General features: G+C 40.5%; 1 protein-coding gene across 5 annotated transcripts in view; it reads left to right on the plus strand.

Annotated features, from left to right (window-relative positions):
* igsf9bb (immunoglobulin superfamily, member 9Bb) overlaps window positions 1-17,144 on the plus strand; it is a 141,789-nt gene that overhangs the window by 58,919 nt on the left and 65,726 nt on the right. For all 5 annotated transcript variants that reach the window (XM_061751658.1, XM_061751662.1, XM_061751659.1 and 2 more), the window contains 2 exons: window positions 9,679-9,820; window positions 15,659-15,804. In XM_061751658.1, the coding sequence (XP_061607642.1) occupies window positions 9,679-9,820; window positions 15,659-15,804 (288 nt within the window). The remainder of the gene's footprint in view (window positions 1-9,678; window positions 9,821-15,658; window positions 15,805-17,144) is intronic.

The raw sequence follows: 17,144 nt of genomic DNA on the forward strand, positions 1-17,144 counted from the left end.
ATTGCAACATATAACTCATGAATATGTGAATTGCTTGTGTATCCCCTCACTTATACTCTCATCCTGTAGACTTTTATAATTTACATAGTTAATCCCACCACACTTCAGTTGTACAGCCGGGTTCACGACCCTTGTCCTGCATGCTTCTTCTCATGTCCTTCCCTCACAGGGTGTAGCACTACAGCCCCACGCAACACTCATATTTAATGTTTCATTGTTGTCGATAATGTAATGACTTACTTTTCTCATCCAGTTTACAATTAGTGCTTTGTCTTTTGTCTTTGTTTCTCTCTCCCCACTAGAAACTTTGTTCTGTTCGACTGATCGACTCTCAATAAACTTCAATTATAATACTAAGAAACCACAGCGGAAGCTTAAAAACTCTACTGTGACACAGTAAAACTGTTCCGGCATAAAAGGGATACAGATCTTCCATTCTGCTTGTCTTAACAGCTGAACAGAAAAAAAAAAAAAAAAAAAAAGTAATATGGTATAAATACTGGGTTTAGAATAGGATATATGGCACATTTCTTAGCTTCCAACACACTATAGTTATTACCAGTTCTCATTTTTGCTGCATTTAATCAAAGGTCACTGTTTTTGTTGTTAGGTGGGAGTTAGCTGATGTTTTTCCTTGCTCGGAAACAATTCAGATGGTCAATGGTCTCTGTTTGAACCTGGACTGAGAGATGTTAGATGTTGTGTAACATTATTACTACTTTTTGGAGAGAGAGAGCGATAGATAGATAGAGAGAGATAGAGAGGGAGAGAGAGAGAGAGAGAGAGAGAGAGAGAGAGAGAGAGAGAGAGAGGAGTTCACATATTATATTCAAAGTATTTATAAAAACCCCAAAATACAATAAGTCCAAGGTTCATCTTTGGTACTCACTGTAGGGGGCTGGTTTACTGCAGAAAAAAAATGCATATATTGTTAAGGTGTATATAGATGTCCTACTGTATCAGATTTGATCAACCACTACATTGTGCAAGGGAACTAGTATGTATGTTCAGGTTTTTTTATACTGTTGGCAACAGGATCTGTACTACTGTTTGGTTTTGATAGAAGAGGTTTGGTGCAAGAAATGCGATATCAGTTCATGGAATTAGGAGAATAATGACCATTGTCGTGAGGTGTTCTATCAATTTCAAAGCGCAAAATATTTTAAAGACCAAGGAGAAAAGGAGGAGAGTAGAGGCAGTTCTGCTTCAGAACACTATAATTATTCCAAAATTGCTGTCATGGTGCAGCTTTATTTTTCATTCGTTGTGCTACAAATGACCAAAAATGACCTCAAAACTGTGGATTTTGGTGACTAAGGACTCAATATTTAGCTATAATTTTCTGAATATTCTTGGCACACCATCAATATTACGATGGGTTTCAGGCATAGAGAACCTTCAGCAGTTCAGAGATTGAAAACCCTCATCTGCTGCATGGGCCCTTGAGCGCCTTCCTCCATAATCTTTAAACAATTTATCTTCATCTAAAGTCTTCAACCCAAGAGTGTGCAAGTGCAATACTACACATCATCAAGTTTGTCAAAACATCCATGTCATCACAAAGGGTGATTGCATATTAATGTACTCTATTATGCAACCGTGTGTTTGGGAGAGAGGACAAGACCATGATGAATGCAATTTAGGGAACACCATCAATAGCAATATAAATCAGACAGATAAGTGTATTTTTTCAACACTTTTTGAGCTGTGGATATTTTTTAAGCCTTATGGACAAAAAAAGCGAAGAAATGAAAAATCGTCAATGGGAGAATGTTTTGCCTCCAGCTGTGAATGAAATGTCAGTTTTTGTAACCAAAGCAATCTATATCGAGGCGCCATTTGCTACATAAACCCAGACTCGTTTTAAATGAATAATTCATGTTGCACAAAACAGAATAAGAAACAAACCTCTGTTCTTTTATTTTCTAGAAACTGTAACTCAATGTATGTTATTTTCACATTGTTTGACTGAACCTTTAATTTGCTCAGCTTTACCAGAGCAAGTGGTGCAGCAAATATTTCATTTAAATTTTTAGATTGCAGCACCAAATGCACAGACTTGTCACAACTGCAAGTGAACCCTGCAAACTGTGATCCAATCTCTCAGGATTACATAATGACCACGTTTTCAACAGATTGCCAGTGTGGAGTTTGCATGTAACACACTACGCCTTCAAGGACTCAAATCCTGCAGTGCCTGTTTTTCTCCTGGTACTCCGGTTCCCTCCCACATCCCAAAAACATGCATGGTAGGTTCATTGAAGACTCTAGATTGCTCATAGGTATGAATGTGAGTGTAAATGATTGTTTGTTTATATGTGCCCTGCGATTGGCTGGCGACCACTTCAGGGTGTACCCTGCCTCTCGCCCAAAGATAGCTGGGATAGGCTCCTGCACAAATGAATGAATGATTTTCATCTTTCAGGCAAAAGCATGTTCACTTACAGTGGGGCAAAAAAATATTTAGTCAGCATCCAATTGTGCAGGTTTTCCCACTTAAAAAGATCGGGAGGCCTGTAATTTTCATCATAGGTATACCTCACCAATGAGAGACAGAATGAGAAAAAAAATCCAGAAAAATCACATTGTCTGATTTTTAAAGAATTTATTAGCAAATTATGGTGGAAAACAAGTATTTGGTCACCTACAAACAAGCAAGATTTCTGGCTCTCACAGACCTGTAACTTCTTCTTTAAAAGGCTCCTCTGTCCTCCACTCGTTACCTGTATTAATGGCACCCGTTTGAACTTGGTATCAGTATAAAAGACACCTGTCCACAACCTCAAACAGTCACACTCCAAACTCCATTATGGCCAAGACCAAAGAGCTGTCAAAGGACACCAGAAACAAAATTGTAGACCTGTCCCAGGCTGGGAAGACTGAATCTGTATTAGGTAAGCAGCTTGGTATGAAGAAATCAACTGTGGGAGCAAATATTAGAAAATGGAAGACATACAAGACCACTGATAATCTCCCTTGATCTGGGGCTCCATGCAAGATCTCACCCTGTGGGGTCAAAATGATCACAAGAACAGTGAGCAAAAATCTCAGAACCACATGGGGGGACCTAGTGAATGACCTGCAGAGAGCTGGGCCCAAAGTAACAAAGGCTAGCATCAGTAACACACTACGCCGCCAGGGACTCAAATCCTGCAGTGCCAGACGTGTCGCCCTGCTTAAGCCAATACATGTCCAGGCCCGTCTGAAGCTTGCAAGAGAGCATTTGGATGATTCAGAAGAGGATTGGGAGAATGTCATATGTTCAGAAGAAACCAAAATAGAAGTTTTTGGTAAAAACTCAACTTGTGTTTGGAGGAGAAATAATGCTGAGTTGCATCCAAAGAACACCATGTTCTGGTAATGCTGGTACATTATTTTTTTTGTTTTGACAATTGATGCTTCCACCACCATGCTTCACTGTTGGGACTGTATTGGACAGGTGATGAGCAGTGCCTGGTTTTCTCCATATATACCGCTTACAATTCATACCAAAAAGTTCTATCTTGGTCTCATCAGACCAGAGAATCTTATTTCTCACGATCTTGGAGTCCTTCAGGTGTTTTTTTTTTTTTTTTTTTTTTAGCAAACTCCATGCAGGCTTTCATATGTCTTGCACTGAGGAGAGGCTTCCGCCGGGACACTCTGCCATAAAGCCCTGACTGGTGGAGGACTGCAGTCATGGTTGACTTTCTAGAACTTTCTCCCATCTCCCGACTGCATCTCTGGAGCTCAGACACAGTAATCTTTGGGTTCTTCTCCCCCGATTGCTCCGATTGCTCAGTTTTGGCCGGACGGCCAGATCTAGGAAGGGTTCTGGTCGTCCCAAACGTCTTCCATTTAAGGAGTATGGAGGCCATTCCGCTCTTAGGATCCGTAAGTGCAGCAGACATTTATTTTCTAACCATGTCCAGATCTGTGCCTTGCCACAATTCTGTCTCTGAGCTCTTCAGGCAGTTCCTTGGACGTTATGATTATCATTTGCTCTGACATGCACTGTGAACTGTAAAGTCTTATATAGACAGGGGTGTGGCTTTCTTAATCAAATCCAATCAGTATAATCAAATACAGCTGGACTCCAATGAAGGTGTAGAACCATCTCAAGGATGATCAGAAGAAATGGACAGTTAAATATATGAGTGTAACAGAAAAGGGTATGAATACTTATGGCTGTGTGATATTTCAGTTTTTCTTTTTTAATAAATCTCCAAAAAATTCAGTTTTTTTTATGTCAATATGGGGTGCACGGCACGGTGAACGACTGGTTAGAGTGTCGGCCTCACAGTTCTGAGGACCAGGGTTCAAATCCCGGCCCCGCCTGTGTGGAGTTTGCATGTTATCCCCGTGCCTGCGTGGGTTTTCTCCAGGCACTCCGGTTTCCTCCCACATCCCAAAAACATGCATGGTAGGTTAACTGAATACTTTAAATTGCCCGTAGGTGTGAATGTGAGTGCGAATGGTTGTTTGTTTCTATGTGCCCTGCGATTGGCTGGCAACCAGTTCAGGGTGTACGCCGCCTTCTGCCCGATGATTGCTGGGATAGGCTCCAGCACGCCCACGACCCTAGTGAGGAGAAGCGGCTCAGAAAATGGATGGATGGATGGATGGAATATGGGGTGCTGTGTGTACATTAATAAAATTAAAGAATACACTTAAATGATTTTAGCAAATGGCTGCAATATAAGAGTGAAAAATTTAAGGGGGTCTGAATACTTTCCGTACCCACTGTATATAACAAAGTATTGAGATGAACTTTTGTTATTGTCCCAGATTATTGCACTACTCGTCACTTTAAACCGCATACACTCCTTGAAGTCTCAGCGCCCCTTGCACAATGGTCATTGCACCGGACTATTGCAATATTAGTCATTCGAACTGCTCTAAGTGCTAGAGGACTCTGCATCTTTTTGCACAATTGTTTTTGTCAATGTCTTTGTCTCCAAAGTGTTCTGTAAATTGACTGTCTGTTGTACTAGAGCGGCTCCAACTACCGGAGACAAATTCCTTGCGTGTTTTGGAGATACTTGGCAAATAAAGATGATTCTGATGAAAATTACAGGCCTCTCCTCTTTTTTTAGTGGGAGAACGCTCACAATTGGTGGCTGACTAAATACTTTTTTGCCCCACTGTATGAAATATTTTATTTTTAAGTTAAAATAGGATGAAATGATTATAGTCAGTGAGAGAATGAAGCCTCCCTCATTAAATAAGAGTATCTAGTTCTTGCAAGATTTCTTACTCACTTAGTTTGTCTCGATTTTCCTAAAAACGTGACAGTGGGGACAAACCTTCAGATGTTACCATAATAAGTCATATAGGAGTCCACCAACAGAGAGTCTCTGTTGAGCCAAATATATTTTTAATTGTTGGGTAAAAAAGTGAATCATCCATAACGTTCTTAAATTGACTAATTTGAGCAGCAGAGAGGGTGAGTGGTGTGACCCATTTGTACAACGGAAGGAAAAATTGATTGCTTGAATAGATTGCTGATGTTACTGATGTATATTATATATCTTCATGTGTGTTTTCAGACTACTAAAATAAAATCTTGTATTCCGATACCACCGCATCACATTTTTTACGATCATTGGGCTTTATCTTGTCAACTCAAATGCGACCGGATACACTCGTTACAACAACTGAAATGAAGATGTTGAGGTTCGCTCTCGGAGTGACCAGGTTGGATAAAATTAGAAATGAGCTCATCAGAGGGACAGCCAAGGTTCGATGTTTTGGAGACAAAGTTAGAGAGAGCAGACTTCGATGGTTTGGACACGTCCAGAGGAGAACTAGTGAGTATATTGGTAGAAGGATGATGAGGATGGAGCTGCCAGGAAAGAGAGCTCGAGGAAGACCAAATAGAAGGTTGATGGAGGTCGTGAGGGAAGACATGAGGGCAGTTGGTGTTCGAGAGGAGGATGCAGGAGATTGGCTTACATGGAAAAGGATGACGCGCTGTGGCGACCCCTAAAGGGACAAGCCGAAAGGAAAAGAAGAAGATTTATTTTAAATGTCTTATTAATCGATTCAAATAAATCTCCCCCCTTAACTTCCTGCTGCTGCTGCTTCAGGTTGCCTTGCTGTGGCGAATCTAACTCGCATGTCGGTCTCCTTTCCTTTCATGACTTTTGACACCGTCTGACCAATGCTCCGCCCCGTGTGTGTGATTTTTTTTCATGTGGTTGACTCACTCATCATTCTACGTTAGCTTGGAGAAACAGATGGTAGTGAAAGCGAACCCCGTGAAAAGTCACTCATGAGTATGTTCACTGTGGGTAGTAAGTCGATCCTTTCACGAACAAATCACTCATCGTTCTAGTTTGCAGTGAACTTCCGCATGAGTCACTCATGGCAGAACAGTTCACTGCATACGTACTTGTACGTTGCACATTTTATATCCTTATACATGTAATTTTACAACCCCACTTCCAATGAAGTTGGGACGTTGTGTTAAACATAAATATAAACAGAATACAATGATTTGCAAATCATGTTCGATCTATCTATCTTGAATTGAATACACTATAAAGACATTTAATGTTCAAACTGATAAACTTTATTGTTTTTAGCAAATAATCATTAACTTAGAATTTTATGGCTGCAACAGCTGGGACAGGTGGCAAAAAAGACTGAGAAAGTTGAGGAATGCTGATCAAACACCTGTTTGGAACATCCCACAGATGAAACGGCTAATTGGGAACAGGTGGGTGCCATGATTGGGTATAAAAGGAGCTTCCCTGAATTGGTCAGTCATTCACAAGCAAAGATGGGACAAGGTTCACCTCATTGTGAACAAGTGTGTGAAAAAATAGTCGAACAGTTTAAGGACAATGTTCCTCAACATAAAATTGTAGGAATTTAGGGATTTCATCATCTATGGTCCATAATATCATCAAAAGGTTCAGAAATTCTGGAGTAATCACTGCATGTCAGCAGCAAGGCCGAAAACCAACATTGAATGCCTGTGACCTTCGATCCCTCAGGCGGCACTGCATTAAAAACTGACATCAATGTGTAAAGGATATCACCACATGGGCTCAGGAACACTTCAGAAAACCAATGTCAATAAATACAGTTCGGCGCTACATCCGTAAGTGCAACTTGAAACTCTATTATGCAAAGCAAAAGCCATTTATCAACAACACCCAGAAACGCCGCCGGCTTCTCTGGGCTCATCTAAGATGGACTGATGCAAAGTGGAAAAGTGTTCTGTGGTCCGACGAGTCCACATTTCAAATTGTTTTTGGAAATTGTGGACGTTGTGTCCTCCGGGCCAAAGAGGAAAAGAACCATCCGGACTGTTATGGACGCAAAGTTCAAAAGCCAGCATCTGTGATGGTATGGGGCTGTGTTAGTGCCAATGGCATAGGTAACTTACACATCTGTGAAGGCACCATTAATGCTGAAAGGTACATACAGGTTTTGGAGAAACATATCCTCCCATCCAAGCAATGTCTTTTTCATGGACTCCCCTGCTTATTTCAGCAAGACAATCCCAAACCACATTCTGCACGTGTTAACACATCTTGGCTTCGTAGTAAAAGAGTGCGAGTACTAGACTGGCCTGCCTGCAGTCTAGACCTGTCTTCCATTCAAAATGTGTGGCGCATTAGGAAGCGGAAAAATAAAACAATGGAGACTTCACCCCATTGGCAGCAATACATGCAAATGTCATAACACTGCCTCCACATACAGTAATGTGGCATGTGTGGTATAATTACAGTAGCTCTTCCTTACTCTGACCATACTTTTGTCTTCTCATCATGCTGATTGACCATGGTTTCAACTGTCCAATGTCTCCAATACCAAAATAAATAATGTGGTTGTGCCTGTTCCTGAATGCTACCAGTGGTTTGCATCTTGTTGTAAACTCTGTTTTTACATTTGAAGTTATTTCTTGATTGTTGATGTTTACAATGATAGCTAGATAGATACTCCTCTCTGAGTTGTCACCTTGGAGTGATGCAGGGGCTTGTGTGTCCAAATGATCCTTAGGATCCAAGTTGTCTGGAGCTTTATGCCTTTGCAGTGTTATCCAGGGCAAACAGGTACTAGATGAGGGACCAGACAAAGCATGGTGCAGAAACCCAAACGTAAACTCAACGACCTTGATTTTTCTAGAGCCAAGCCTGGCAGTGGGGCTCGATGGTGACCGCATGGTAGCCAGTCCTGCACTGGGTAAGTTTTACTTAGTAAGGAAAAGTAAATAAGTAAGAGGCTGACTTTTTTACTTTATGCCTCTTGGACGCCTCCCTGGTGAGGTGTTGACCCACCCAATGACCCACTGGGAAGAGGCCACTGTAACGAGCGCAGAGATGCTTGAGAGACTGTCTCCCGGCTGGCCTGGGAAGGCCATTGAGAGCCCTCCGTAAGAGCTGGGCGAAGTTGCTGCGGAGAGGGACTTCTGGGCTTCTTTGCTTAGGCTGTGTTTCATAGGAGCGGAGGAGGATGGATGGAGGGATTAGCTGGCTGGATAGATACTTCATTTATCCTAGAAAGGAAATTAAATAATGACCAACCTTCACCAGATTATTCTTGACTGTTGATGTTGTGAAGAAATAATTTATATTTAGTGACATCATCCTCTTGTTTTTTTTTTATATTTATTTATTTTTTGTGAAAAGAAATTCAAGACATTTTGAAGTCAAATATATTTTTCAATGGGTAAGTCAGTGTCCTGATCCCAACTGGGTAAATATTGCTTTTAACTTCAGACAAAAGTGAATGCAGCAACTGGAGAATATGATCATATTTATAACATAATTTTTCTCCAAATAATATTTGCGCCCGGGAAAATTATATATATTTTTCTTTTCAGACTAGTAATACAAAGCCTAAAATAAGCCACTATGGTCAGTTGACCGGCTGTGTATAGTTTACAGTAGAGATGGATTAATAGAGGTCCTCCTGGAAAGCCACTGAGTTTAGAGATCAACTAAGGGACTACAGAGCCAGCAAATCTCCAGCGCTCAGCTGGTTCCAAATAGGGCAGGTTGGTACACAAACATGCACACACCCACACACAAACACACACACACACACACACGCACATGCACACACACACACACACACACACACACACACACACACACACACACTGCTTGTCTAGCTAAGGAGGCTGCTAAGGGGTGGCAGATGGAAATACTCTGCCTGTTATAAAATCAGGATGTGGACCACAGATCAAAACTAACATATGGGACTAGTAATCTGCATGTGTGTGTGCGTATTCTTGTACAGGATTATTAACTTTATATCGTATACCACAGATTAATTCTATGATCCTGTGTTTGCAAGTTGCTGTTACAAAGTAAAGGTAAAGAATATTGTTGAAGTCACAACATCAACGTATGTTTTCCAAGGTACGTAAAATGTGTGCAAGGAGGATTGTCCATCTGGCATAGCAATGCTCACTTGATAAATTGTCATCATCCTTTTCTGAGTGCAGAATAATTATGATGACACTGAAACAGTGCGCGTGCTGGTGTTTTAATCTCTTTTGTGTCCAAAAAAACCTCTCTCTTTGCGGCTGTTGTGTCATTGATGATTGTTGAATGTTTTCCCTAACGCTGTGACAAATTTCAGTCAATTATTAGGTGTTAGTATTTTGTGAGACTTGACAATTTAGTTTGAGTGATACAGCACTGTATATTCCTTTATTGTTTCTCATGTGTTCTCCACCAGGCCCTCCGTTCATTGTATCACCACCAGACAACATTACAGTGAACATCTCACAGGACGCCTTCTTCACTTGCCAGGCGGAAGCATACCCCCGGAACTTGACCTACACCTGGTTCTGGGAGGAAGACAATGTCTTTTTCAAGAAGTAAAGTTATGATGGGAGTCATTATTGTTCATCACATCACTCATATGTGCCTTATGTTTAGCCTCCTTGTCAAAATTCTCTGTATTCTATCCATTCCTTGTTTAAAAGGTAACTTGGGAGGCATTATTATGGTGGTAGGGGAGGTCCCCCTAATGTTGATCCATCTGCAGAATTACTGTATGTTACTTTTGAGAGCATTCATTTTCACTAATAACCTCTTGTACAACCTCAGTAAAAAATCAAAGCAGCCCTCCTTCCTCATCAAGGGTTATTTGAAGAGTGCACAGATGAATACATAGTCTCGCAGCTGTAAATTGATTTGCTGAGCATTAAAAACATTCTCTGGAAAGACTGTTTCTGTCAGATAATATATACAGTAGTGAGGAGCATTAATAGACTTTTTCCTTTTGACCTCAGAAGTTGAAGACAAGAAACTTGCAAAAGCAAAACTACAGAGGGTGATTGAGTTCATTTTATGGGAAGTCTAACCAAATCACTTCAGATTTAATTAAAATTGTGTTCTTCTGGTTTATGGTTGGTTATGAAAGGGAAAGTTTCAACGTGAAGCACACCGTTCCAGAACGTTGAATGTTTTGGCAACAGTTTCTCTTTGCCAAAACCTTATTTTGTTTTTGTTGCTGTTAACTCCCTTGAAAGCAACTATTACTCAACTGAACTTTATTTCTTCAGCACTTTTAACAACCACCACCACTGTAACAAAGTACTGTACAGTAATCCCCCCTCCATCGGAGGGGTTAGGTTCCAGACCCCATTGTGGTAAGTGAAAATCTGTGATATAGAAATACCCTATTGACCATAATTTCTCCCGTCTAATGCGCACCCATGTATAATACGCACCCCCAAAGTTAACCTCAAAATTCTGGAAAACCCTTCTACCTATGTATAATGCATTTTTACAATGCATGATTTTGCTTCTACCCATATGGTCAAAACATGAAGTATTATCTGTATTTTATTAGTTTTATCAAATAATTATTCTGAAGTTAAGGACTTTATTTGAACATGTAATACTTTCTTTTTATTTACTTGCTCCTATTTTGAAATTCACAGCCCTTTATTTAGGAAATGAGAAAACACACAGTTGTGCTCAAATGTTTGATTACCCAGGCAGAATTTCTAAGATGGATACAAATATTTAAAGAAAACATGAAGGGCCAGGCGAAATACATTTAATTTTATTTTAATGGGATTCAAATTAAACTGTCAAGCATTTCAGAAAAGCATTGCCATTAAACAGAACATAACCATAAAGAAATTAATGGTGCTTGTTGTTCAGACATCAGTCGTATTTAAAAAAATATATATATTTCACAAATTCTACCGGATATGTAAACCTATGACCACAACCGTACATGTTGCAGTCATACGTACACCTTGGAATGATACTGTAGGCTACACCTTTTTCATAACCTCTAGGTGGCCGTGGCATATTAGAATGAAAGTGTACAGCTTTCTCATAACCTTTAGGTGGCGGTGGCATATTATAATGAAAGTGTGCAGCTTTTTCATAACCTTTAGATGGCGGCATACATTTATAAAATGTGAACTTTTTTTTCCATTTTCCCTATACCTTTGTATATTGCGCACTATTGACTTTTGACAATTTTTCTGGGGAAAAAAATGCACATTATACATGAGAAATTTCAGTAAATACACCCGAGACATGTTTTTATCGCATTTATGGCGCTTACATTTGTTTAAAGTCCTTAAACAGACTTTTAAAACAAACACATAAATACAAACATCCATCCGTCCATCCATTTTCTGTACTGCTTATCCTCACTTGGGTCGCAGGCGTGCTGGAGCATTCACATTCACACCTATGGGCAATTTAGAGTCTTGAATTAACCTACCATGCATGTTTTTGGGATGTGAGAGGAAACCGGAGTACCCGGAGAAAACCCACGCAGGCACGGAGAGTACATGCAAACTCCACACAGGCGCAAACACATCCCTCCATCCATCCATTTTCAACACCGCTTATCCTGGTTAGGGTCGCGGGGCGCTGGAGCCTATCCCAGCTGACTTCGGGGGAAAGGCGGACTACACCCTGAACTGGTTGCCAGTCAGTCGCAGGGCACATATAGACACGGACAACCATTAGCACTCACATTCATGCCGTCACTGAGTGGGAACTGAACCCACGCTGCCTGCACCAAAGTCAGGCGAGTGTACCACTATCCCATCAGTGACTGGCGCAAACACATTTAAACACATATACTGTAATATATTGAGAGAGACTAAGAACACAAAACACAAAAAAATATTTTACGAACAGCATCACAAAATAGAGTACTTAGAAAAACTAGGGGTCTAACAATTCATTTTAGCAATTATTTGATTCATATCACGATTTGTCGTTGCCAATTCGATTCGAGGATGATACTGGTACATTTAGAGCGATACCATCCAAAATGGTTGAGTGGCTGGAAATCGATTCAGTAACTTTTTAGACCACAAAAAAAATCAACCAGTGTGACTCTGAAATAAATACCTGCCTACTGGACAGTGCAGGTGAAATTTCCTAGATTCCTGTTTTTTCTTGTAAGGGAATGAGCTAAACTTAATCAAGGTCATTAAATATAAAGATTTACCTGATGAAAACAGCAATTTATTGCTATTTATTATTTCAGCTATGATTTTACTGTTTCAGGCATTTTTTTCTTTGAAAAGAGCTGTTCAATTGGTGTTAGAATTATGAGGGTGTCCTCAGTAAAATGTCTCCATTGTAAGTCCCTGGCTGGACACAAAGTTTGAGAATCCCTGTTCTATACAGTCAAATAATAATGACGAGAAACAAAGGACTGTGAGGTTTCCAAGAGAAAAAGCTTTTAGGAATACTGTTAATATTGCACATAGGGTTAAATAAGTGAACGATACCTGCTCTTTTATAGCACAACGTGAAGGCTTGAAAACAGTGTCGAGTAGTTGACTTTGTCGCTCCTTCTCCTCTTTAATCCGACAGTTCCTCCTCGTATACTACGATCGTTCTTTCAAAAGCTACACATATTTCTTCAACGGCCACACCTGGTCACACATTCAGCAACGCTGTTGGCATTTGTACTGTACACATTCTCACACGATAATCACATTCAAAACACTTTACACTCCCTTTTCTCGGCGGAGCGGTGTTGATGACGACGAACACGTCTCCATCATGTTAGCAGGTAGTGAGGTAAGCTAAGTTAGCAAGCTTGAAAGGGTTCAACATACGCGGCGAGGTGACGCACACACACACACTCATCCATATTAATAATTTTTGGCTTGCCGCCTTCTCATCTGCCATCCACCAGGCCAACGTCTTTATCAATAATAGTGCTAAAAAACACACACACATACTGTGGTGTGTTGGTCCAACCACTAGGGGCATTACAGAGAGCAGTGGCGAGATGGGGTTCGTCGATGGGATATGAGGAATAAAAGACACGAAGAAAAGGGTAGCTTTGTGCTAACTGCTGTGTGCTAACTGAAAAATAAAGCAATGTAAACAGGATTACAAGCCTGTTTCTTGGAAATACAACACATACACACCTACATAAAGTGAGATGTGTTATTTCCTAGTATCGATACAATCATTCATTCATTCATCTTCCGTACCGCTTAGCCTCACTAGAGTCACGGGCGTGCTGGAGCCTATCCCAGCTATCTTCGGGCGAGAGGCGGTGTACACCCCGAACTGGTCGCCAGCCAATCGCTGGGCACATATAAACAAACAACCATTCGGACTCACATTCACACCTACGGGCAATTTTGAGTCTTCAGTGCATGTTTTGGGATGTGGGAAGAAACCGGAGTACCCGGAGAAAACTCACGCAGGCACGGGGAGAACATGCAAACTCCATAACAGGCGGGGCCAGATTTGAACCCAGGTCCTCAGAACTGTGAGGCAGATGTGCTGACCAGCCGTACACCGTGCCGCCTCAATACAATCAATTTATTAAATTTGAAAACATTGTAAATGTTTTCATCTGAAAGGCTAACTTGCCGAGCACAGATCGATCCAGTTGGAGCGTACATAAAAAATAGATAAATCGATGTAATAAATGAATGGTTACACCCCAAGTAACAACTGTAATAACACCCAAATAAATCCATGATATGGCGGGACCGCGATAACTAAACCCGATGTAGCGAGGCTTTACGGTACATAAACCATACAAGACAATAATTATAATACAATCATAAGTAACTAAATAAAATGTAATTTTCTGAATAAAATAAGCAAGCGCTCCCTTTACATTGCCATTTAACTTTACAGGAGGTGCAGAGATTTCTTTCCTGTTGTTGCACATGTTGTGTGAAGCTGTTAGTCGATGGGGGAGAGAGGCGCAAGATTGGTCTCCAAATACCAGTATAAGGGCGCCAGGATCATAGACACTGAAATTGTAATCTCACGATCTTCGCATGCATGACATCGCTCACATTTGCTACAAGCTTAGTTTGAAAGTAACCAACTGCAGTTTTCTCATTCATTGTTGAGTAACACACATACAGAAGATGTTCAATTTTCCTGTCCCATTTAGCCCTCTCTCTCGCTTCACATAACTGCATTTTAGTGCAGGCTCTCTCCCCTGTCCAGATCTCCTCCGGGATGCGTTCTCTGCCGAAATGAACATTGGCTTGCTCCACGTTGGGTCGAAGCTCCTCGCGGTTGTATCATTGTAGGCGAATGGCACCGATATTTTGCAGTCAATAAAATACTACGACCAAAATGCTGCAGCGTGACACAGGGGTGTAAAGTGTAAAGTAACAGAGCTGTTTGCCTCCTTGTGTTCTCCTCAATTAAAACAATCCCTCAGTGAGCCATCACTCATTGCAAGTAACTACAGAAAACATACGCAGGGTTTTGTGAATGTGATTATCGCCGCAAAGGCTTACACAAAAAGCCCACTTACATTACCCCAGAAACATAACCGAAATAGTCAAGAGACTAAATGAAAAATAAATGTTTTTTTTAAAACAAACAAAGCAGCTTTTATCAAATAAGGAAAAAGTGAATTAAGTAAGGAAGTGAAATATCTTTTGTTTATTATTATTTTTTTAAACCACTGTCACCTTCAGTACATGCTCAGGTTTTGTTGCATTTTAAGTTTTGGTTAATTCTTTAACATTACATAGCCTACATAAAAATACACATATTGTTTCCAGGTAAATAATTTTTCTGTTTAAAGGAGGGTGCAAACATTTCAGAAAATATTCCTTCCAACTGAATTTCAAAATGAACAGTATTATCAAGACAAAATTTACCTGTGGGCTACCCAGGTTACGGTATTCTGTTAATTACTCAAAGAGCTTTCGTTTGCACCAGATAGTCAGGCTATTCAGTAAAACTGAAAATCCACGGTCCAGCATATTCTGTTATCCCTCAGGCTAGGCAGCAGATGACTGTTCTGAAGGTTAAGTTGTACTTTTTGGAATGAATGCGTTTCTTTATTCGAGTCAAGCTGTGGCAAGACATGACGTTAAATGTTGGCGTCTGTTATCCCTCGTTATGTTGAATTCAACAACTTCATCATTGAAGGAAAGTTAATAACTGAATAGCATGAATTCATGTGTCATAGATAAGTTCCCTAATCATATAAGGAACAGGACAAGGCTGTCAGTGAATGATGAACTGGTTAAAAAGAAGTCAATCAATAAGTACCAATATCAGTAACCCAGAAAGGAGACAGTAGTCCTAAAAAACATTCAGAGCAGTTCAGAGCAAATTTTATAATTGTTGTTCCTTTCTGAGTAAGCTGGAAAAGAGCACACTTCGGGATCTTTTTCTGACATGAGAGGTTAAACGTCTGTCATTTTTTCCCTTACTCTTCACAGCGATCTAAAGCGCAGGGTCAGTGTTCTGATCGACGGCTCCCTTATCATTGCCCAAGTCAAGCCAGAGGATGCTGGGAAATATACTTGTGCTCCAAGCAACAGCCTTGGCCTACCACCGAATGCCTCTGCCTACCTGACTGTGCAATGTGAGTGACCTGCTCATTAAAGGTGGCCCCCAATTTCTCCTCTTAGCTTTGTGCTTTTGTGTGACCCCATGTTTTCTCATGAACTCATGGCATAGAAATCCATCAATCTATTTTCTGTACTGCTTGTCCTCATTAGAGTTGCACGTGAGCTGGAGCCTATCCCAGCTGGCAGGATTGGTTTCTAGAGAGGGGGTACATCCTAAACTGGTCGCAAGTCCATCACAGGGCACATATAGACAAACAACAATTGACACTCACAACATTCACACATACGGACAATGCAATGCATATAACCTCACATGCATGTTTTGTGTATGTGGGAGGAAGTCGGAGTACCCGCAGAAATCACGCGTAAGGACGGGGAGAACATGCAAACTCCACACAGGAAGGCCTGAGGTTAGATTTCAACCTGGACATTCTAACTTCTAATACACCACGCTGCATGGCATAAACATACAGTATAGCATAGAAATCGGGTGATTGAAAGGTGTGGATGAACTTGTTGTTCAGTGTATATTAAAGCACTTACACTGTGACAATGATTCTCAAAGTGTGGTACCAGTACCACTAGTGTACATGGGGTCTCTCTATTGGTACGCAAAAGAATTGCGGCCTAAGTACAGTTTAGTTGTGTTTAACTTTTCAGTACAATACATTTACATTGAATCTTCAAGAACTGTTAAGTACAGTTTTCTTCTTTTTCTATATATAAGCACAATGTTATGTTAAAACTGTGCATAATGTGACAGTGGCTTCAAAATAGATAATTTTCTAAAACCTCTGCCTTGGTTTAGATGAACACTTAGGCCTACTACAACACTGTAGTTTAATGTTGGTCATGATGGTACAGAGCTAAGAATTTTTTGGGTGGTGCTTGGTGCCAAAGGTTTGAGAACCACAGCACAATGGTATAGGCATTTGTTTGCCACATTGAATACCAGTAACTATGGAAACCATTCTAAAGATTACACAGTTGTTGTTTTGTAAAACATCTGCATTGTAATACAGTATTTAAAATAAGAAACAACTTGACTTGAGGGGTTTTGATATCATTGCAATTTATGGCTTAACAACCCATTTCTTTAGGCATTTTTGTAGCGTAATAAATGGAAATGCTCAATTGAAGGAAACCACAAAGAGTAACCATGCCATTATGTAAAATACTGTATGTACATCAAAACAACGTTCTCAAGTTGAAAACATTGATGTCTAACAATATGCCTCCTCGTGTCCTCCTCATTTAAAACACGCCCTCAGTCAGCCATCACTCATTGCAAGTAACTACAGAAAACATTCACAGGGTTTTGACAGTTGGACAGTGGCTCCTATGTGGAGCAGAA

The sequence above is a fragment of the Phyllopteryx taeniolatus genome, chromosome 17, assembly GCF_024500385.1.
Source record: "Phyllopteryx taeniolatus isolate TA_2022b chromosome 17, UOR_Ptae_1.2, whole genome shotgun sequence".
Lineage (NCBI taxonomy): Eukaryota > Metazoa > Chordata > Actinopteri > Syngnathiformes > Syngnathidae > Phyllopteryx > Phyllopteryx taeniolatus.